We start from the raw sequence: 22,525 nt of genomic DNA, 5'->3' as shown, positions 1-22,525 counted from the left end.
GCTGCCTTTGCTGAATGCCTGCACCCAGAGAGAGGGCTTGGCGCTCAGCCCTGTCACCCTTGCAGACCATGGTCAGGGGCTGCCTTGCCCTGCCCCCCTGTGTTCACTGTGCCCGGAGTGTTCCATGGCACTTGACACACTGAGTCCCGGTCACTGCTTGCACAGCTGGCCTCCCCGGGAGGGCAGAAAAGGGACGCGTGTTGTGGCTCTGTCCCCATTCCCCAGCCCCACGCCCGCTCCCTGAGCAGCAAGTGGAAAAGGTGGCTGAGCCCTGCCCTGGACGTGAAGTAGGCTGAATGTCTCCACTGGCTTCTCACTTCAGATAGCGCAGAGTAGGGAAGCAGATAATCCTCCAGTGTCCCCTGCCAGATCCCTTTGAGAGTATTTCCAATGGCATTTGAGTATTCTTAGCTGTCTTCCTTCATGCCGTTAGGGTTTTCCTCCCTGCATACGCTTGCCTGGCTTCTGAGGAGCCAACACGGACCGACGTGGATTAGCATTTTGCTGTGGATAATCCATGAGCAGGTCACGCAGAATTTACTGTCATCAGGATGTCTTAGTTTTCCGATTCAGACATTATCACTTGAGAATCTCAGCTAAGAGGAAAGAAGAAATCTTAGAAAATTAAATTAATCTCATTCTTCTAAGTCATATTTACCTTAGCCTTATTTTCCATATGTTCAGTTGTGCTTCTTGACTTGGAATTTATTAAAGCGTTTCTTATTGTAGGGCAGGGCTTCCCAGGTGGTGCGGTGGTAAAGAGTCTGCCTGCCAGTGCAGGAGATGAAAGAGACGTGGGTTTGATCCCTGGGTGGGGAAGATACCCTGGAGGAGGAAATGGCAACCCACTTCAGTATTCTTGCCGGGAGAATCCCATGGACAGAGGAGCCTGGTGGGCTGCAGTCCATAGGTCACAGAGAATTGGACATGACTGAGCACATGCGGTTACACACACACACACACACACACACACACACACGTATTGTAGGGTACATGTGTGCATGAAATCTCACCACATGTTTTAATACCTTCTTATCTGCAGTAAAGACTCTAGAGATCAGCTCTTAATTTGTTTTAAAATTTTGTCCACTGGACGTTTTCTTTCCTAGAAACAAGATACCGGTCAAGTTCTCCTGGACATGGCTTACAACTACTTGGGTGTGACTGAGAAGGAGTATTTCGGTTTACAGCATGGTGATGACTCGCTGGACTCTCCTGTGAGTACCCTCTCTTGAGGACATGCTGGGCTTCTGCAGGGGTTGGTTTTATATCTTATGTTTTCTTACCCAACAGAGATGGCTTGAAGCAAGCAAACCCATCAGGAAGCAGTTAAAAGGTGGGTGTGAGCTTCGCATTTCGCTTGAACACTAGGTGTTAGCGTATCACGGCCCATTTCTCTCCTCCAGTTCTCAGCATACCTGAAACATCTGGAACCTGGATTCCAGGTGGCCCAGGAGACGTGAGTAAGCTGGCTTCCTCCTGCCTGACTTCTGAGTTAGCAGAGAAACTTCCAGATCAGCCCCCAAGGCTCCTCGGCAGCTGTGGGCAAGAGAGGGAAAGGTAAAAGAAGGCGGCTAAGAGCAGAGGAACCCACACTTCTTTTTATAGGAAAGAAAGGGGAAGGACGATGACCTTTTTCAGCCTAGTGTGAGAGCCAAGATGGGAAAGAGACACACGCACGCACACACCTGCCCGCCCCAGTCCATTTCAGCAGCCCAGTTTTTCAGCCCAGTGTGAGAGCCAGGATGGGAAAAAAATGATACACACACATACATCACACTCTTCCCCCTGCCCCCCACCACCACCAGTCCTTTTCAGCAGCACAGTTCCATTCCCTGGAAGCAGAGGCATGGATAGATAGTGTCACAGATACACACATAAGTATATCGTAGGTTACCTTCCAGTTAGGCGGGCTGTCCAGCTACACCTCACCCCACTCTCTGCCTGGCTTTCTAATCACGCTCTCTGTTCCCTACATGTACTTTTTGCCCCAAACCTAGCTGACACGCAGGACCACGTACCCACCTCTGCGCCTTCCCTGGGTCTGTTCCCTCTATTAGGAATGCTCTTCCCTCCCACTTCCCTATATCCCAGTCTTGCCATTTCTCTTCAATGCCACTCAGATTCCATTTCCTCTAATAGAAGCCCTGCCTCCCTCTCCCCTCGCTTACATTGATCACTGTCTGCTTTGTGCCTCAGAATACCCTCTCCTTCACTCTGAGTTATTGGCCTTTATCGTCCTTGCAAAACAGCCAGCTCTTTGCAGTTAGGGTACTTGTCACGCCCCGCGTGGTGCTCTCCATATAGGAGGTGGCCAGTAGATGATCGAGGGGTGAAGGCAGGTGGATCTGTACACACGAATGTGCACACCCATGATGACACGTTCCCCACTGGCCTGGCGCCAGGGCAGGAAGGAGTAGCGATCAGGGGACCTGACTCAGATCCCATGGGTGCCCTCACCTGGAGTCAGGGCCTCAGCCCTCTTTCCTCCTGTGAGTTGTGTCCTTAGCATTCAGAAGTACCAGGGGGAGCTGCAGAGATGTTGTGCAGGCAACTCTGTGCCCCCGTTTGAATTCACAGAGGAATGAGCTCACATGTGCATGGACAGGTGTTGTCATTCATTCTCGTATCAATTCTCTGAGCAGATAGGTTCCATGCTCAGACTTGGGCATGGCACTGGGCTACGCTCTGGGAATGAGAGTTGGACCTTGCCCTCAAGGAGCTTACAGCCAACTGTAGGGATGGAGACAAGGGTAGAGGCAGCTCTGGGGTGGCCCTGAGCACGTGACAGGATGCTCCGGGTGCACAGAAGAGGATGAGAAAGGCAAGGAGGCAGGCTTGGGACACAGAAGTGAGAAGTTACACAGCGGGGAGGCAGGGAGGGGAGCCAGTAGGGCGTCCAGACCATTGGGAGGACTTATCCATCCCCTGATGTATAGGTCGTTAGCCTGCACCTAGAGCTACAGAATCACCCACTGGACCCAGGTACCTGCACAGAGGTACATTCACAGGTACAAACACACCATTAGAGACTTTGATACAAGCTGGAGATAAAGGCAGAAGTTCTACTGAGATGGGAGGGTGGAGCCCCGAAGAAGCTACAGTAGAGGAGCTCAGTGGAGGAGAGCAGGGTAGAAAACATTTGCGTTTCAGAGAGCAAGAGGTTCTGGCAAGGATCAGTGACTAGATACTGAGTAATGGACAGGCGAGAAATGGACATGAAGAAGAGCGTGGGATCTTTGAGACAGAATCTGATCGTCTGTTACCACATCCAGCAAAAGAAATGGACAATCTATTCTTACAAGCAAATGGACTCTTGGCCTTGTTGCATAAAATATCTGAGTATGTTAGCTGTGTAATATTTGCTGGTATATGAATCATTTTTTGAATTCACTTTGCATTAAAAGCATGAAATATTTTCCAGGATCAAAATTAATTTTAAAATGTGGCCATGCAGAGTCAAAAGACTCAGTGCAGTTAACCGTGGTGTTGTCCTCAGCTGTGTGACCTAAGGCAAAACTCTGAGGGGCTGGGTGGCCGGCCAGCCTGGTGGCTACGTTGTTGTACACTGCAGTCGACAGCACCCTAGCCTATTCATAGTCGTGGCGGTGTTTGCATTCAAGAATGTATCTGAAAATATTTGAAAAGTGTGGAGTCATTATATACGTGAGAGATTTTCTTTGTGAGTTCTGTTTAATCTGCTAAATTAAGGATTTTTAAAATTCTTAATACAGATGATGGAGTGCAGTGTTTGAACACCTCCCTAAGTTAAACATGTTTCAGAAAATAGATTATATCTCAATTTATGCTGATGTTGCAAAATATTTTTATAGGCTTGGAGATTTCTGAACAGTTAACTAACTCATGCACTCATTTTGTGAAGCTAAGTCCTTTTATTGATGGAAAAAGCTGTGGTCTAGTAAAAAACATGCATTGCCTTTTTTAAAGGGAAAATTTAATTTGTTTTTGAAAAATGTTGTAGGAGGTTTCCCCTGTACCCTGCATTTTCGAGTAAGATTTTTTATACCTGATCCCAACACACTGCAGCAAGAACAAACCAGGTAATAACATTTTTTCTTAAGTTTCCTATTTAGTATATAAAAATTGAGTAACCACTAAAAATGTACTCTTCAATTTGTCACTGTGGTCAAATCTTTCATTTGGGTGTAACTGCAGCAAAAGTCACTTAGGATCCCAGTAAAAACTGGGGGACACATATTGAAATTTTAATCAGCAAATTCGTTTTCATCTTGAGTCTCTTTCTTCTGATTTGGTGCAGTCCCCAGCATGCTCCTACCACCACCTCCCCTTCCATCCAGGCTCCTCTTCGAGCTGAGTGCCCTTGGTCTTAGAACGCAGGTATTTTCTGCTCCTGCAGGAAAGGAAGTTTGTCAAAGTCCTCTACCGATCAAATAGCGCAGTGTCTCTGAAGGGCTAGGAGTGAGCTCTTTAGGAGAACCAGAGGTCTCTTAACTGAGAACTCTCTATCAGATCCCCAGTTGGAAGGAGAGGAGGCTGGCCAGCATCTTGCCTCCGCCTCCGCGAATCTGTGAACCAGATAAGGGAGAGAGGGCTGCAAGAGTTGTTTACCCCTCCAGGCTTGGCTCAGGTCCTGGCCCTCCTGTCGTGCTGGCACGTGGGTTTTCTGGGTGGGGACCTGTGTTTGGAACCAAAGGACGGGCACAGGAGAGTTGATGCTGTTTAAACACGGGCTCTGCAAACTCACCTGGCCTCTCCTTCCCCTCCCCCAAGGCATCAGCCGGCCCTTTGGTTATTGAAACATTTGTTTTTCTAAGGGAGGGAAGCTCTTCCATCCGAAAAAAAGCAGTCAATGTTCAGGATTGTTAAATCCTGTCTTGTGCCCATGGTGGCCATGAGACCATCACCAGGGCGGCAACATTAACTTGGACAGAAAGTGCTGTTTCACTTTTTTCCTTTTTTTAAATTAGTAAGTCCATGATCACATTTTAACTTGTAATGTGAGTAAAGGCCAAATATTATTCTATTACTAGTTTGTCTTCTTTGTACACCTCGTCCCTGTGCAATAGAAGGCATTGAAAATTTGACTTGTGTTTACTATAAAGTTAAATTTTAAGCAGATATAAGATGTCCCACATGTCTCACTGGGTAACCACGGGACATACACGGGGTGCCTTGAGTTTTCCCCATAATAGCTCTTCACACAGGTGGACTAAGGGAAGGTGTAGGATGCTCAACCCCGCAGATTAGTTCATGCTGGTGGATACAAAGTGGTGACATGATCTGTGAGATTTCCCCAGGCTACCTACCACCAAATACCAAGTTTTTTTCAAGTTTTGTTTTAAAATGTCATGATGGATTATGTGTGTGTGTGTTTTTAACCACTGGAATTTTTTTTTTTTATCACAACCCCACATATATATTTTGCTTTGTAATATATTACACAGATAACATGTAGATTACTGAAGCAGACATTTCTTGAAACAATAGTAAGTGCAAAGTACCCTTAAGTTTTCTCTTTCCTTCGCTTAAAATGCCAATTGTGGCTCATTAAGTTGATTTTACTACCCACTGAAGGGTTCCCACCCCCAGTGTGAACCTCGCTTCCTCCGCTAGCGGGTTGAGATGCTGGTGCCCCAGGGTTGTGGCTGCCAGGGTACCTGAGTGAAGGGATCACTCCCGCCAACTTAGCCCAGGCGCCCCTCTCCAGGGCCCCCCTCAGGGGGGCCCACATCCATACCCACCAGGAAAGCCTCTGCCTGCTGAGCCTCCTTGGCGTTTGAGGGACACCTGAGGAGATGTAGGGAGTTGAGGACTGAGAGAAGATTCAGAAATGAAGACTGCCTTCAGATCTGCAAAGGGCTGTCATAGGAAAGGGGGAATTAGATGTGCTTGGTGGTAGAATTATAGCCAGTGAGTGGAAGCTACAGAAAGGCAGATTTTGGCTCAAGACAAGTAATAGACTAAATTTTGTTCTTACCTAAGTCCCAGGTAAAATTCGATTTGTCCGTGTCCCTCCTAAGAGTCACCGGTTGCAGACAGACACCCAGCCCCACCACCCCACGTCCCATCTTAAGATGGGTGGTCGCCCCAGTGTGGAGAAGATTACAGCTGTCAGTTCCTGGGATGTGGGCACCACTTTGCTCCTAACACAGCAGGAGCCATGCTAGCAGCTGCCCCTGTGCCTCCTAAGAGCTGGGAAAACAGCCAGGACTGCCAGATCTTCTTTTTAGTCTGGGCCAGGTTTCCACCATTAATTTTTTAAAAAAATGGTCTTTTGTCTTGTTTTTACTTAAAGGAAGAATTTTTCCTGTGTTCCTGACCCATAGTATCTCTCTTTTTTTAAATTGAGGTATAATTGATGTACATATTATATGCAGTATCTTTTTTAAGCCCCAGCTCTATAGCTTATCCAAAAGGAAGTTCCCCTTTAAAGAAATTTTGGTTTCAAGGGTCAAAGAAGGAAAACAGAGGTGGTGTGTGTTGTCTCCTGTTGTTTACCAAGGATCTAGGCAGGGAGGCCTTCATTGCTTTTTTCTGAAGTTGAGGTCATGGATGGGGCAGACTCCAGCAGTGAGCTTTTACATTTCTGAAGTCAGACACAAGGAGCATCTCTTCTAAATGACTTCCTTTATCCTAATCACTGTCTCTTTGATTGTGAGCCTCCACAACGGCTGTTCCTGATAAATTTAGACCATTCTATATAGAGTTTCATGTACTGGGAGTCTCAGAATCAGGCTCCTTTAAGATTCTTAGGGAGATCCAAGATTCCTAGGGACTTGGGCATCATTCCACTATTCCTGTCTCTTTGTGTGATATCCTGGGGTTGACTCAGAGACATTGCTGAATATACAACAAGGTAGCATGTGGTGAACGGGGGTCTGCAGGTTCCTGTTCTCCTTTACACCCCAAGGAAGACCTACTGCCTAGCAGGACTCAGCAGTGAAAGTCCAGATTTACCACTGGATTACCTGTGATTCTCTCCCTCCTCTTTTTTCTCTCAGTAGCATTATAGGAGGAGAGAACACTTAATTCCACTTGAATATCAGCTTGAATAAACATAGGAACAAAGTAGAAAGGACCCGTTGTGTTCCCCTAGGTGGCAGAGATAGAGATTCCGATACGGAGTAAGTGTGAATCAGCATGTGTATGTCACACCATCCCTCAGTGTTCTGGCGCTGAATGCATTAAGAGTAATTGACAAGTCTTATAATCAAAGTAATATCAGGAGATTGATCCTAAGGTTTTTAGTCATTAGACACATAAGAAATTTGTAATATAGTCAGATTTTTTTTTTTCATAACACGAGTGTCCACGAGACATCACTGACCCCACATCACCCATCTGAACATCCGTGTCCTCATCAGTAAAAAATGGAGGTAGTGGTACCCACTTCAGAGTCCTTCAGTTCAGTTCAGTCGCTCAGTGGTGTCCGACTCTGCAACCCCATGGACTGCAGGATGCCAGGCCTCCCTGTCCATCACCAACTCCTGGAATTTACCCAAACTCATGTCAGTGATGCTATCCAACCATCTCATCCTCTGTCGTCCCCTTCTTCTCCTGCCTTTAATCTTTCCCAGCATCAGGGTCTTTTCCAATGAGTCAGCTCTTCACATCAGGTGGCCAAAGTATTGGAGTTTCAGCTTTAGCATCAGTCCTTCCAGTGAACTCTCAGGACTGATTGCCTTTAGGAAGGACTGGTTGGATCTCCTTGCAGTCCAAGGAGGTTTAAATGAATCAGTAAGTTGTGAAATACCACACACAGCCCAGAACTGTGCAAATACAAGGTTGTAACACCATGTGAAACATTCACATCTCAAAACATTGGCACCTTGACCTTTAAACATCGAAATTAGGACTATTGAGACTGATTTGTTTAAACTGCCAAAATTCTCTCTCTCTCTCCTGCCCCCTGAACACTTCTACTGCCTCTGTATTAGATTTCAAGAAGTTTCCTTTTTGTCACCTTGGCCAGACACTGGAATCTGTATCCCAAGTGAATCCAGGCTTTAAAAAAGAGTGGGAACAGCAGCCAAGTGTCACATGTGTGCTGTGTCCCTAAATATAATGCGCTCCAGGGCTCTTCCTGGCCTGCACGGCACTGTCGATGCCCTCCACTCCCTGGATGGAGGCGCCTGTGACTTACCAAGAGCTTACCAGGTTCTGTCCTCAGATCAAGTCCCAGGTTTCAAAGCAGCAGTGCTAGGAGCTCACAGACACGCGCAGAATTCAGCCTGGAGGCCTGGCAGCCTGGAGTCGGCTGATGTCTGTGCTTTTGCTCAGGCACCAACAGTTCCTGGGACATAGGAAAAAGCCCAGCTGGGTGTTCGCACCCCAGCCAAGGAGGTGTCTGCACCCCAGCCAAGGAGGTGTCTGCATAGACCCTCCTCCTCTCGGTAACTTCACACAGCGGAACGTGGGTGTGCAAATGCTGTGTGTAGAACGGCAGCCCTTTGGTGTGCGGGGCTGCCTGTGGGTCCTGGTGCTCTCAGATACCCCAGGTTTGACTGGAAAGGTCCAGGGCGGGGGCGCCCACTGGCAGTGGCACCAGCCAGTCATTGGTGAGCTCCTCTTACTCTGTCCATCCCTAAGACAGCATTTGCATGCGGGGCTGGCAAGAGGCTGGCTGGAAATCACCCCCCGGCCCATTGAGACTAAGGCAGCCACATGAACCACTGTGACGGAAGGCAGGCAGCTTTGCAATGTACGGGAACAGCATCTGATACTTGAAACAAAATATGGTTTTTTGTGTTTTGTTTTTCAAATGTGTAGGTCTTGTCCTTCACTCATCTTTTATTTTTTTTGCATGTTTTCCTTTGTGTATTATGAATTAATGAGATCAATTATTTCATAGGCATTTGTATTTCTTACAACTGAAGATGGATATTTGTGAAGGAAGGTAATGAGAATTTTGCATCTTCTTTTTCCATCAGTTGCCCTAGACTACTGAAATTCCTGGTTTTAATCTAATGAGCGTGCATTTCTGGTAACAATATTAAATGTAAACAGTAATCGGATGTTGAAAGCAGCATCCTGCTTGAGACATCTGTTTCTGGCTAGGTCTGGACTTAGGAAGCTGAGAACCAATAAACCTCATTTTGTTGTTTCAGTTTTATTACAGAAGGCAGTTATCTTTCTGGTAAAGACCTGAGAAACTGTAGAGAGAGGGAGGGAGAGACCCTGAACATGAAATGAGCTTCATCCAGGAAGGCACATCAGGCCCAATTAGGTCCCCTCCGAGCCCCTTAGTACCCAGAAGTGACTCTTTTTCTCTCTGGGAAGCTTTGCTGGAAGACTGTAGCTTCAGCCATGCTTCAGCAGTTCTCGTGTATGAGGACCGTCTCCATGGCTGCAGAGTATCTGAGCAGCTCAGGAATGGGAGGGGGACTCCAAGTCAGTGGCCCCTGAGCCGCCACCTCCAGCATTCAGTTTTTCTTGACTTACCAGAGACACTGCAGCAGGTGAACGGGTGGAAACAGCCGTGTTTTGCTCCTGTCCTTCCCACTTCCTCTTTCCTTCTACTGAGGAGGGTCTTCGGAAGCCCCCACTGGGCTACCATGTGGGTGCTTGCGGTCTCATCGGAGAAACGAGACAGGAACCCGTGAAGCAACTGGGACCAGTATGCGGAGTGGAGAGCACAGCTGCCATAGGTGTTAGGAAAAGACGACGCCGGTGTGAGCTTTGTGAAGTGTGGACCGCTGTGATGATCTGGGGGTTGGGGGCTGGTGGAGACGTGAGGAGTCAGATCTCCTTGGGCAGAGAGGACAGCACCCCACGCCCCACAGTCCTAGTTGGAGACCACATGCTGCGGGCTTAAGAGAGAAGAGAGAGGGAGAGCTCTTCCTGTCACACGTAGGTATGCGTCCTGGATCCAGCAGGCAGAGCAGCGCTGTCAAGGGTGTTTAAGCAGGAGGGATCTGGCAGGAGCAGCGTCTATAGGGAAGGCTGGAAGAGGCTGAGGAGCTTCTGTCTAGGTGGGAGGGAAGGTGAAGCTCTTGAGAGAGCTGTTAAAAGGCATCCAGGCCAGAGAATAGGGGGCAAGGAGTATGGGGCAGGAGGGATGGTTAGAAGCAAGAGACCCCTCAAAGAAAGGATCACCAGAACTTGATGGCCTAGTGGCCCTAGACCGGTTCTGTAATTTGGCTCATCCTCCCATTTGAGGGAGGAACAAGTCCCTTCTGTAGCACAATAAACAGGACACAAGGAGATAAATCACTTCTCGGCCTCTTGGCTAAGATCAAGCGTAGTGTCTGTTCTTACCAGTTTAATAAATCTCATTGGGCAGTGAAGATAACGCCCTACCCGCACGGTCCCAGTTGGAGACCCCCTGCTTATGAGAGAACACAGGGAGAGAGAGAGGACCCCTCCTGTAACCCGGTGCCCACCCTTTCCTGTGGCAGCCTCGTGTTTCAGGGGACCTCTCAGCTGAAATGGTCACCCCTGCCCTGGGTCCAGGCAGCCCTCTGTGGCAGCAGACACGGTTGTCTCTCTTGTGTGCACACCGCCGTGTTTCCCCCACACGTTTTGTGAGCACCTGTTACAAGACGGGCGCTGACTGTGTGGTCAGATGGGGCTGGGCCCCCCACCCCTATGCTCAGGAGCTTCTAGTCTGGCTCTCCAAGTGTTGGAAGTTGGATATCTGCATTTTCAACAGGAGAAACCTATTGAGGGCCACGTCCTGGCTTAGACCCCTAGCACCTTGTGAGGCCTGCAGGCGGCCCCCATCTCGGGGGCAAGGGGTGTGGGGTCAGGGTGGCATCTGGCCCTTAGGAACCGTGGATCTCTTGACAGAGTCGGTGGAGCTGGTTAGCGTTTCTCCTGGGCTCGGAAGGGTTTGTTCATCCTCTCCTTCCTGCTGAGATAGGCGATCTTGTCTGACAGATGGAGACCCTGCAACTTACTGAGAAAGAGAGGAATCTGTCAAAGAACACGGTGTTCTTTAGTTTGTTATTTACGCCGTCCTTTGGAAATGTTCTTTCTGACTTACTCATAGGGTTGTTCCTTCCATCTAGACCGAACCCCCTTAGCCACTCTCCTCTAAGCTGTTCCCCAAATCCCATTCACAGGCTCTTCCTGTAGCAAGGACACCAGCTTTGACTTCACTGAAGCCCATCTTGGTGGGAGAGTGAATGCTGACCTTTGCTCTCCCCATGGGCTGAGTCTCCAGATGATTGAATAGATAGCAAGTATCCCTAGATGTATCTGCATTTAGAAGTTCTAGCAGGAACGCATGGTTACTTGAAAGATTGTGGCCCCCTCAGGGCTACCTCCATATTCATATTCTGCTTCAGGACCAGCACACAGCACAGCAGGCCAGGAGGGGAACCCTGGTGAGCCAGCCAGATTAGTCAGAGAGGTGGGGGTGACTCATATCTTGGGAACTTCACGGGCTGCCATGGAAACTGCACGTTTTCTCCACTTCCCACGGGGTTGCTGGGCGGAATGCTTTTAAACTCTGTGTCCCCCCCACCCACCCAACCCTGCAAGCCCTCACCCTTGCTGCCATTCATGTGTTGCTCTACCTGGCAGTGATCCCTGGCCCAGATCTGCTGAATGAGCTCCTAGGCAGACTGAAATCCGAGGTTGAATGGAGAGAAGGGAGCCACCAGATGGTTCAGAACATGACAGAGACAGAGACAGAGTTTTTGACCCAGACAGGGTGTTTGGGAGGGCACTGAGCTCAGGAGGAAGGAAGGAAGACACGTCCAACTTGGGTTCGTGGATTTCTGATGGACGTAGGAAGACTGAGGTGCTGCTGACCATTGCCTCCTGGTGGGGAGTTTCAGGAGGGTGAACAGATTTAGGAGTCTTAAATCATAGTAACTAATCAAATAATTGAAAACTCACAGGAGTTTTAAAATTCAGAATAAGTTTCTGTTTTTCCCTTCTGAAAGGATGTGACCCTTTCGGAAAGCAGGTAACCAGGAGTCAGAGTTAACAGAACTCAGGAGTTCAGTTAGTCCTAGGAGAGGTCTCATGTCTTTACCAGAAAGAGACAAAGGCTGCCTGCCCATTGACCTAAGAGTACTCTTTTCGTCTTAGTGATATGAGCCTGACCTTTTTTGACCAACCAAACCCTGGCCAACATCAGACTTTTGGCCTCATGGTATTTGTATTAATAATGCATGATTTTAAACATGGGAAAATTCTCTCTTAATTTCAAAAACTCTTCAGTGTGTTACATTTATCTTTACTGTTTGAGGATCCTGAAATTCTTATCATTCATGGTGTTTTTAAATGATTAATCCAAAAAATCCCATGATCAATTGCTGTTTCGGACTGTGGTGGGTTCTGGTAACTTTCCTAATGTGTTTTTCTCCTGACAGGTTAACCTGCCCTCTTAACTCAGCGGTGGTTCTAGCATCCTATGCAGTACAATGTAAGTCACAAATGAGTGTTTTGTGGATGGACAGCTTGCTCTGACCAGTATATTAAGAAACTCGCTGGCCTCTCCTCTTTGACCGAGTCGCTTCCCCCCTTCCCCAGGAATCCTGTTGGGCAGCATCTCTGGCTGTCCGGATGGTCCCAGTCTTCTTCCTTACTTATGCTCTCCTGTGATTCAGGGATGTTCGGTTAGGGAAAATGAGGTTTTCTCCCAGGGGGGCTGAGAAGACAGGAGAATCCAATCACACATTACATTTTCCAGTGGCTTCAGTCAGTTTCCAAAGGCTTCAGTCACAATCAGATCTGATGCTGTAACAAATCCCAGTGGGGCAAATGCTTCCACCAGTCACTTCGTATAGATGTGGAAACTAAGACCCAGATAGGTTCAGAAATTGCTGGAGGTCACTCCCAGCACTTGCTGGGTACTGCTCAGAAACACTGCTGGGATCTTAGGAATTTTATTTTTAGTTTCAGTAGAGTGATGGGTGATAAGCCTGGAGCAGCACAGTAGAATAGAAATATAATGGGAGCTGCACATGTAGTTTTAAGCTTTCTGGTAGCCATATTAAAGTAAAATGAAATGGATCATATTAATGTACTTAGCTCAGTAGATTCAGAATATTGTTTTAATACGTATTCCATGTAAAAACAGTAAAGGTATTTTCCTTTTTTTTTCCACAGTAGGTCTTTGAAACCAGTCCAGGTTTTACACTCCCAGCACATCTCAGTTTGCACCAGCCACATGTCAAGTGCTTGCTAGCCACATGTGGTTAGTGGCTGCCATGTGGGATGGAAAGTCCAGGTGGAATTTTCCATCAAGGCCTTGTTGAAGCTGAAGGAAGAATCCTCTTATTCAGTCATCTCCCCACATAGCCTGCGTCTCCTTCTCCCTAGTGGGAGACATGGAAGAGGTGGCACAGGGGTGAGCCTGGGTGGATGGAAGATCCCCTCTGCCTTCAGTACCGCTGAAACAGACCTGGCCTTGTCCCGTCCACGTGGGAAATGACACCAGCCAACCTGTGTTCTAGTGGTCACTAGACCCGGTGGGCTCCATCTCTGCCAGGCTGGTCTGCTGAGGAGAGGTTTTTTCCCATATCTCAGAGTGAATTTGGTACCCACAGCTAGAGCTTCAGGTTTGAAGGGCAGGAGCACTAGGAAGGACTTAGCTTTGTATGCAAACTCCATTTAACCCTGGCCCTCCATCTGCTTCTATTGTAGTGTTACCTTGCTGAGTCTCAATTTTCTCACCTGTAAGATGGAGGTGATGATAGTGATTAGGACAACTTGGAATAGGCCTATTCAGTTCATGTATCACCTGGGAAAGTGAAAACTAGAAACTCTAGGGTTGGACCATCGCTGTTAACTGAGTCAGTGAAAGCACAGGCTGAAGCCACACTACCTGGGCCTCGGGTCTTCCACTTACACCTACCTGACTTTGAGCCTCTTTGGGTCTCAGCTTTATCTGTCGGATAGGGATGATAACAGTATCTAATCATAGGGTCATAGCAAAAATGAAATAGACGTAAAACTCTTAAAATAGTGCCTGGCTGATGGCAAATATTACAATGTTTAACTTGTACTATATTTTCTTTTCTGCCCAGCAGAAAGCTGTCTAAGGAACAGCCTATTGCGGACTTCCCTGGTAGTCCTTTGGTTAAGACATTTGCCTTCCCATGGAGAAGGTGTGGGTTTGATCCCTGGTCGAGAAGCTAAGATCCCACATACCCCATGGCCAAAAACCCAGAACATAACAGAAGCAGTATTGTAACAGATTCGATAAGGACTTGAAAAAATAGCCCACATAAAAAAAAAAAATCTTAAAAGGGAACAGCCTATTGTAAACAAACTATTTGTTGTTGTCAAACTGTTGCTGAGTCATGTCTGACTGCGACCTCGTGGACTGTAGCAGGCCAAGCTCCTCTGTCCTTCACTGTCTCCTAGAGTTTGCTCACGCTCATGTCCATTGAATTGGTGATGCTGTCCAACCACCTCATACTCTGTCACCCCCTTCTCTTTCTGCCTTTCATCTTTGCCAGCATCAGGGTCTTTTTCCAGTGGCCAAATTTAGAATCCCAAATAAAATTCCGAAGTTTCAGCAGTCAGGTTTTCCTCTACAAAGAACCAATAGAGTAGGGACTAAAGAAAGTTATGAGCACTTAAAAAGTCTAAACTAGCTGCAATGCAAATTTGAGCATGACTGTCATGCTAATAATATCATAAGTTGTCAGATGAGCAGTTTTAAGTAGAGGTTTCTTATTCTTCCACCCTCAAGTATATATACCTACATACATTTTCTTACACCTCTGAGCATATATTTCTGTAAGATTAATTCTTGGATATGAAATTGCTTAATCAAAGAGCAAGCCTAAATTTTATCTGATACACTTTGCCAGATTGTCCCAGAGAGACATTTGACATGAAGATAAGCCTACCAGTGGTCAGCGATGCCAACCAAAAGCACATGTTGTGATAAAAAGTAAAGTGATCTGTGGATAAAGAATCTGAAAGGACTTGATGGTGAAAAATTGCTGGGGGCCTGCCAAGGATCTGTGAGGGTCAGAGAACGAAGTTTTTGAAAATCACATATCTGTTCTATAATGGTCTCTGAGCCTCTGCCATGTGTGGGTTCTGCACCATCCCCAAGTTGCACAGAGAGAGCATGACTGCTCTCTGCAAGGGGTCTGCAGCTGGTGGGAGACAGAGATGGACCAGCTGATGCTGGCAGTGAGGATGGACACGGGGGAGGCACTCGCTCTGTTCTCCTTGGCGGGGGGAATAGAAGGTACAGGGGGACGTAGTGTGGGAAAGCTTCCTTGTGATGGCCCCTAAGAAGAGCCTCCAACATCAAGTCGGACTATGATGAATAGCAAGTCAAGGGCTTTCCCAACAGGAAAGCTTGACACGCCATACATTTGAGTACCTGAGACACCTTCTGTCCCGCAGAATACAAAATATCAGCCAGAGGAATGCATGGGACTTAACAGACAAGGTATTTCCCACATAAGCGCTTATTTGCTTTTCTTTTTGCTATAGTTAGCTTTCTCATGTGTTGCTTCACCACAAATAGAAAAGTGTGTTGCTCTGGAGTTTCGGGCATGTGGTACAGTAAGTAGATAAAGAGGATGGACTGTGGTCAGCGTCTAGGCTCCAAGTTACCAGCCTGGGCAGCAGTGGGCAGGTTCCTTCCTTGAGTCTCAGTTCCTTTGTCTGTTTAATGGAGATAAAAGCAATGCCTGTCACTAGGTTATCAAGAGCGTCTAGTGAGGTGATGTCATTGGTCATTAAATTCAATGTGGAAACTGCCCTGTGCTTTGCAGATGGTTTCCAAAGACTGGTTTAACTTTGTTTCCCCCTAGTGGTTAGCACAGGGCATTGCAGAGTAGCCAACTAAGATTTCAAGGGTCTGTGAGGGTCGAAGAATGAAGGTGTTGAAAATACATATTTTTATATAATGGTCTTTGACCCTAACAGAACCCCCTAGAGGAAGTTCTTTGGTTTTATATTAAGTACAGATATTTGTCAGTGACCTGACTAAAGAGAGAAACTTGCTTTGTGTTTGCAGAAAGGCATAGGACTATTCGTTAACAAGATGGATGACCAAGTCAAGCTCTAAGATCTTCATGAGCTGATGTAACATGCAGCATTCAATTTAATAGGACTCTGCCTTGAGTTGTTTGACCTCAGGAAAGCCATTTGCAGTGTTTGGCTTCCCTCTGGGGACATGACCACTGTCATCTGCAAATGGCCAGCAGCAGCTCATAGGCCTGGCAGGCAGGCTGGTGGAATGATGGGAACTCTAGCCGGGTTCTGGCTTTGACTGCTGAAAAATGGCTCTGTGATAGGGGTAGGTCCTTTCTCGTCTCTGGACCTCAGATTTCTTTTCCTTCAAGACTCAGAGTTCGGATGAGCTGATTCTAAGGCTTCCTCAAGCTTTCTTCATTGGGGACCCTGCCTCAGGGCATCTAAATTACTTCCTGTAAATGCACTCTCATACACTTCACCATGAAAAGACGCACATAAGCCACACTTGTGCTTACATAGTACAGCCCTGACACTCCTGTCCACAGCTTAGCCACATTTAGCTGGCCTTCCTGGCCTGTGGTCCACCCATGACCAAGTCTGCCCTTTTCCCCTTGCAAAGTTGAACTTCGCAGTAGCCTCTGTACAGGTCAGTTCCAAGCACCCAAGTACCTACTGTGTGCCATGCCTCGATGCAAGGCTCAAGAGATGAATGTGAGCTACTCCCAGCCCTCAAGGCACAGTGAAAGGAGAACACAGATCCCTTCATCACAGCCCGGGTCTCAAAGAGCAGTCCTTCTGTGTGATGGCAGTCGAGGGTGAGCCAGACCACGTAAACGTAAAGGAAATACCCTTGCATCTGACTTTGCAAATTGGGGATGAAATTCACTTAAGCAACCACCTCGCTCATCTCCTTTCCTTCTGGGATGGGAGACATTGATATTAATAGCAGAGAGTATTTCCGATGAATTTTTTTTCTTGTGATGTTGTAGGTGCTTATAAATACAGACCACACTGAAAAGGTGCTCTTCCCCTCATTCTGTCTTGATAGCTCATTTTGGAGACTACGATTCTTCCGTTCATCTTCCGGGCTATCTCTCTGATAGTCAGTTCATACCGGATCAGAACGAGGACTTCTTAGCAAAGGTGGAGTCGCTACATGAGCAGCACAGGTGAGGAGGGCGGGTGACCTACTTTGGGTACTCAGGTTGGTGCTGTCAGGCCTCGCATCCCCTTGGGTTTGATGTCGTCTTCTCTGGCTTTTGCTCGTGAACGCTATTTCAAGAGGTGGGAGGTTTGTGAACCTTGAGCTCTTATGGTGACAGATATATTTGGCATAACTACCATTTCTGTAAAGTAGGAAATCCTATGCGAATTCTGGATGACTTGCTGTGTTCTCTTTCAGGATGTCATTGAAATCTATTAATTCCTGAAGGAGATGCCCATTGTAAATTTGGCTGCCCCACACGTTGACTCTACCAAACAAACTTTTGAATGGTTTCCTACATTTAATGAAATGGGCCATTCCCTTAAGTGGTGTTGAATAGATAGACAGGCAGGTGGACCCATGTGCCGTCAGGCTGGGTAAATCCCAGCCCTGGTTCAGTTGGTGAATCCGCCTTCCTTCCAGAGGGGAGCACCAGCCTTCTGTAGCTGCCTCGGGCCAAGCCTCCATTCCAGCAAAGTCACCCTACTCTGGCCTCCTCTTCCCTTGCCTCCTTTCTCTTCAAGCTGCGGTGGCTCCATTCAGTCCGGGTCAAATAAGGGCCACTCTGACCCAGAAGGCCAGGTTTCAAGGGACCTCACATTCTCAGGAAGGCCTTAAAAAACAAAGGCCTAAGCAACCAGTGTCCCTTCAAAGAGGCACTGCCAATCCTCTCCCAGAATCACTCCCCATGCAGGAGCCAGCATCCTAAAATAGTACAGTGACGTTTGGAAGTTTGAGGCTGCTGCTAAAAGGATAGATAAAGGCCGAAAGACCTAAAGAGCATGTGCTCATTTAGCAACTTGGAAAAAGTGGGGTGGGGATTGCAGAAGGTGACAGTCTTTGTCTCTGGATGTTGAGAACCCTCTAAATGAGAGGTGTTATTTAATATAGGAACATGAGGGCTAAATGAAGTCATATTCAGTGGACAAGAAAAAAAAAAAAAACTTGGTTTAGTAGCTTTGGGGGTTCAGTTGTCTAAGATTAACAGTGTAAGGCATTTAATCACCTTATAGTAATGATACCAATTTTTTTAGATTTTTATTAGCTTTAAAATTTGGGGTTAATGTTCGGTTTGTTGGATAAACACTGTATTCCCTCTGCCTCTGTAGTGGGCTAAAGCAATCAGAAGCAGAATCTTGCTTTATCAACATAGCTCGGACCCTCGACTTCTATGGAGTGGAGCTGCACAGTGGTAGGGTAGGTACCTTTGGCATGTTGTAATTCAAAACTTTTTTCAATTTTAATTTCTGAACATCTGAAAGCTGCTTTGAAACTTTTCCAGTTTCAAATAAAAAAGATCTTTTTTTTTAAGGTATCTGAAAAGTTTATAAAATAATATTAAGTTTTGCTGGTTATTTATCCACTATCCACTTGGTTTTTTCATCTTTTACTTTGTACTTGAAGACTTTTTACTCTTGGAAGGTGATGTGGGCTAGAAACAAGTAATTTTTATAAGACCATCTCATGGTAAAGAGGTGAAAAATGTATAGATTTCCATTTTCCAAGTGGCTCTTTAATGAGCCAAAGTTTCTCCTGTTTAATCTTAGTACTGCTCAAGTTACAGCCTATTATGTACTCAAATATGATAATTTTTATTATGATGATCAGTTCAGTTCAGTCGTGTCGGACTCTTTGTGACCGCATGGAGTGCAGCACACCAGGCCTCCCTGTCCATCACCAACTCCTGGAGTTCACTCAAACCCATGTCCATTGAGTGAGTCATGCCATCCAACCATCTCATCCTCTGTCGTCCCCTTCTCCTCCTGCCCTCAATCTTTCCCAGCATCAGATCTTTTCAAATGAGTCAGTTCTTTGCATCAGGTGGCGAAAGTATTGGAGTTTCAGCTTCAGCATCAGTCCTTCCAATGAATGTTTAGGACTGATTTCCTTTAGGATGGACTGGTTGGATCTCCTTGCAGTCCAAGGGACTCTCAAGAGTCTTCTCCAACACCACAGTTCAAAAGCATCAATTCTTCGGCACTCAGCTTTCTTTATAGTCCAACTCTCACATCCATACATGACCACTGGAAAAACCATAGCCTTGACTAGACGGACCTTTGTTGGCAAAGTAATGTCTCTGCTTTTTAATATGCTGTCTAGGTTGGTCATAGTTTTTCTTCCAAGGAGCAAGTGTCTTTTAATTTCTTGGCTGCAGTCACCATCTGCAGTAATTTTGGAGCCCAGGAAAATAGTCTGTCACTGTTTCCACTGTTTCCTCATCTATTTGCCATGGAGTGATGGGACCAGATGCCATGATCTTAGTTTTCTGAATGTTGAATTTTAAGCCAGCTTTTTCACTCTCCTATTTCACTTTCATCAAAACGCTCTTTAATTCTTCTTCAGTTTCTGCCATAAGTGTGGTGTCATCTGCATATCTGAGGTTATTGATATTTCTCAGCAGTCTTGATTCCAGTGTGTGCTTCATCCCACCTGGCATTTTGCATGATGTACTCTGCATATAATAAGTTAAATAAGCAGGGTGACAATATACAGCCTTGACATGCTCTTTTCCCAATTCGGAACCAGTCTGTTGTTCTATGTCCAGTTTTAACTGTTGGTTCTTGACCTGCATACAGATTTCTCAGGAGGCAGGTAAGGTAGTCTGGTATTCCCATCTCTTTCAGAATTTTCCATTTTGTCATGATCTACACAGTCAAAGGCTTTGGCATAATCAATAAAGCAGAAGTAGCTGTTTTTCTGGAGCTCTCTTGCTTTTTCTATGATCCAGCAGGTGTTGGCAATTTGATCTCTGATTCCTCTGCCTTTTCTAAATCCAGTTTGAACATCTGGAAATTCGTGGTTCACATACTATTGAAGCCTGGCTTGGAGAATTTTGAGCATTACTTTGCTAGCGTGTGAGATGAGTGCAGTCATTCAGTAGTTTGAACATTCTTTGACATTGTCCTTCTTTGGGATTGGAATGAAAACTGACCTTTTCCAGTCCTACGGCTACTGCTGAGTTTTCCAAATTTGCTGGCATTATTGAGTACAGCATTTTAACAGCATCATCTTTTAGGATTTGAAATAGCTCAACTGGAATTCCATCACCCCCACTAACTTTGTTCATAGTGATGCTTCCTAAGACCTGCTTGACTTGGCGTACTAGGATGTCTGGCTTTAGGTGAGTGATCACACCATCGTGGTTATCTGGGTCATGAAGATATTTTTTGTATTGTTCTTCTGTGTATTCTTGCCACCTCTTCTTAATATCTTCTGTTTCTGTTAGGTTCATACCATTTATGTCCTTAATTGTACCCATCTTTGCATGAAATGTTCCTTTGGTATCTCTAATTCTCTTGAAGAGATCTCTGGTCTTTCCCATTCTATTTTTTTCTCTGTTTCTTTGCATTGATCACTGAGGAAGATTTTCTTATCTCTCCTTGCTGTTCTTTGGAACTCTGCATGCAAATGGATATATCTTTCCTTTTCGCCTTTGCCTTTAGCTTCTCTTCTTTTCTCAGCTATTTGTAAGGCCTCCTCAGACAATGATTTTGCCTTTTTGCATTTCTTTTTTGGGGGGATGGTCTTTATCCCTGCCTCCTGTACAATGTCATGAACCTCCTCTACAGTTCTTCAGGCATTCTGACTATCAGATCTAATCCCTTGAATCTATTTCTCACTTTCACTGTATAATCGTAAGGGATTTGATTTAGGTCATACCTGAATGGTCTAGTGGTTTTCCCTACTTTCTTCAATTTCAGTCTGAGTTTGGCAATAAGGAGTTCATGATCTGAGCCACAGTCAGCTCCTGGTCTTGTTTTTGCTAACTGTGTAGAGCTTCTCCATCTTCAACTGCAAAGAATATAATCAATCTGATTTCGATATTTATGATCTGGTGATGTCCATGTGTAGAGTCTTCTCTTGTGTTGTTGGAAGAGGGTGTTTGCTGTGACCAGTGCGTTCTCTTAGCAAAACTCTATTAGCCTTTGCCCTGCTTCATTCTGTACTCCAAGGCCAAATTTGCCTGTTACTCCAGGTATCTCTTGACTTCCTACTTTTGCATTCCAGTCCCCTGTAATGGAAAGGACATATTTTTGGGGTGTTAGTTCTAAAAGGTCTTGTAGGTCTTCATAGAACCGTTCAATTTCAGCTTCTTCAGCATTACTGGTTGGGGCATAGACTTGGATTACTGTGATAATGAATGGTTTGCTTTGGAAACAAACAGATATCATTCTGTCATTTTTGAGATTGCCCAAAAGTACTGCATTTCGACTCTTTTGATGACTATGAGGGCTACTCCATTTCTTCTAAGGGATTCTTGCCCACAGTAGTAGATATAATGGTCATCTGAGTTAAATTCACCCATTCCAGTCCATCTTAGTTCACCGATTCCTAGAATGTTGACATTCACTCTTGTCATCTCCTGTTTGACCACTTCCAGTTTGCCTTGATTCATGGACCTGACATGTCAGGTTCCTTTGCAATATTGCTCTTTACTGCGTCGAACTTTATTTCCATCACCAGTCACATCCACAACTGGGCGTTGTTTTTGCTTTGGCTCCGCCTCTTCATTCTTTCTGGAGTTATTTCTCCCCTCTTTTCCAGTAGCATATTGGGCATCTACTGGCCTGGGGAGTTCATCTTTCAGTCTAATTGGCAACTGACCTTTACATTTTCTACCTGTAATTGGCCTACATCATATCCAAAGAAAACAAATAGTAACTTAATACCTAGTCCATAGTAGCCATTGTTCTAGATGCATCACTTCTGATCATAGCTCATTAGCCAGGACTAGTCACACAGTCCTGCTCCACGAGCTGGGAGGTGGAGATGGGCCTGAATTTAGCCAACAGTACCTGTCCTCACTGCTGTGGGTGTGGTGCAGATGGGAGCACCATCCAACCAGGAGATTTGAGACCCATGTCACTGGCGCATCCAAAGCATTCATTTATTGCTTTATTCTACACTCAACTTTTATTTTGTTTGCTAATTTTCTCTCCCACCTGCCTCATATTTCCATGTATTCCGATTCCAAGTATCATGTTTCGATGCCACGATGTTTTCAGCTTGCAGTGTGGTCTTGCCTTCTGCGTGTGATTTCAGCTGGGGGCCCAGTCGTGGTCACTCTCTGGATGCCCCATGTGTCAGCAGCATTTGCTTTGAGCAGTTTCTCCAGCTCCCCATATGCACATCACTGTTCATAACTGATTCAGCCCACTGTCTCTTGAGAGGTGAAGGAGATGAATGTTTATTATACCTACCGCATGCCAGGCCCTGTTCTTCGTTCTTATATTCTCTAAGTTCAACCTGATAAAACTCGTAGAGGTGGATTCGATAATCTTTATTGCACAAAAAGAAAAATTGAGGCTCAGTAGCCCAAACCAACATAGCTAGTAAGTGACAGATCTAAGGTTCACACTCACTGGTAACTCTGCTCCTTCTTAAAAATTAAGAAGGACTTCCCTGGTGGTCCAGTGGCCCAGTTATTCACCTTCC

General features: G+C 46.0%; 1 protein-coding gene and 1 pseudogene across 26 annotated transcripts in view; both read left to right on the top strand.

Annotated features, from left to right (window-relative positions):
• The window catches only part of PTPN3 (protein tyrosine phosphatase non-receptor type 3), a 121,046-nt gene that overhangs the window by 44,084 nt on the left and 54,437 nt on the right, over positions 1–22,525 (top strand). For all 26 annotated transcript variants that reach the window (XM_055579256.1, XM_055579274.1, XM_055579262.1 and 23 more), the window contains 7 exons: positions 1,110–1,217; positions 1,294–1,336; positions 3,983–4,061; positions 8,834–8,878; positions 12,306–12,358; positions 16,934–17,054; positions 18,199–18,286. In XM_055579256.1, the coding sequence (XP_055435231.1) occupies positions 1,110–1,217; positions 1,294–1,336; positions 3,983–4,061; positions 8,834–8,878; positions 12,306–12,358; positions 16,934–17,054; positions 18,199–18,286 (537 nt within the window). The remainder of the gene's footprint in view (positions 1–1,109; positions 1,218–1,293; positions 1,337–3,982; positions 4,062–8,833; positions 8,879–12,305; positions 12,359–16,933; positions 17,055–18,198; positions 18,287–22,525) is intronic.
• LOC129651821 (uncharacterized) lies at positions 10,191–10,308 on the top strand (annotated as a pseudogene).

The sequence above is a fragment of the Bubalus kerabau genome, chromosome 4, assembly GCF_029407905.1.
Source record: "Bubalus kerabau isolate K-KA32 ecotype Philippines breed swamp buffalo chromosome 4, PCC_UOA_SB_1v2, whole genome shotgun sequence".
Lineage (NCBI taxonomy): Eukaryota > Metazoa > Chordata > Mammalia > Artiodactyla > Bovidae > Bubalus > Bubalus kerabau.
The sequence above is the reverse complement of the archived record's forward strand: the minus strand, read 5'-3'. Positions and strand labels throughout refer to the sequence as shown.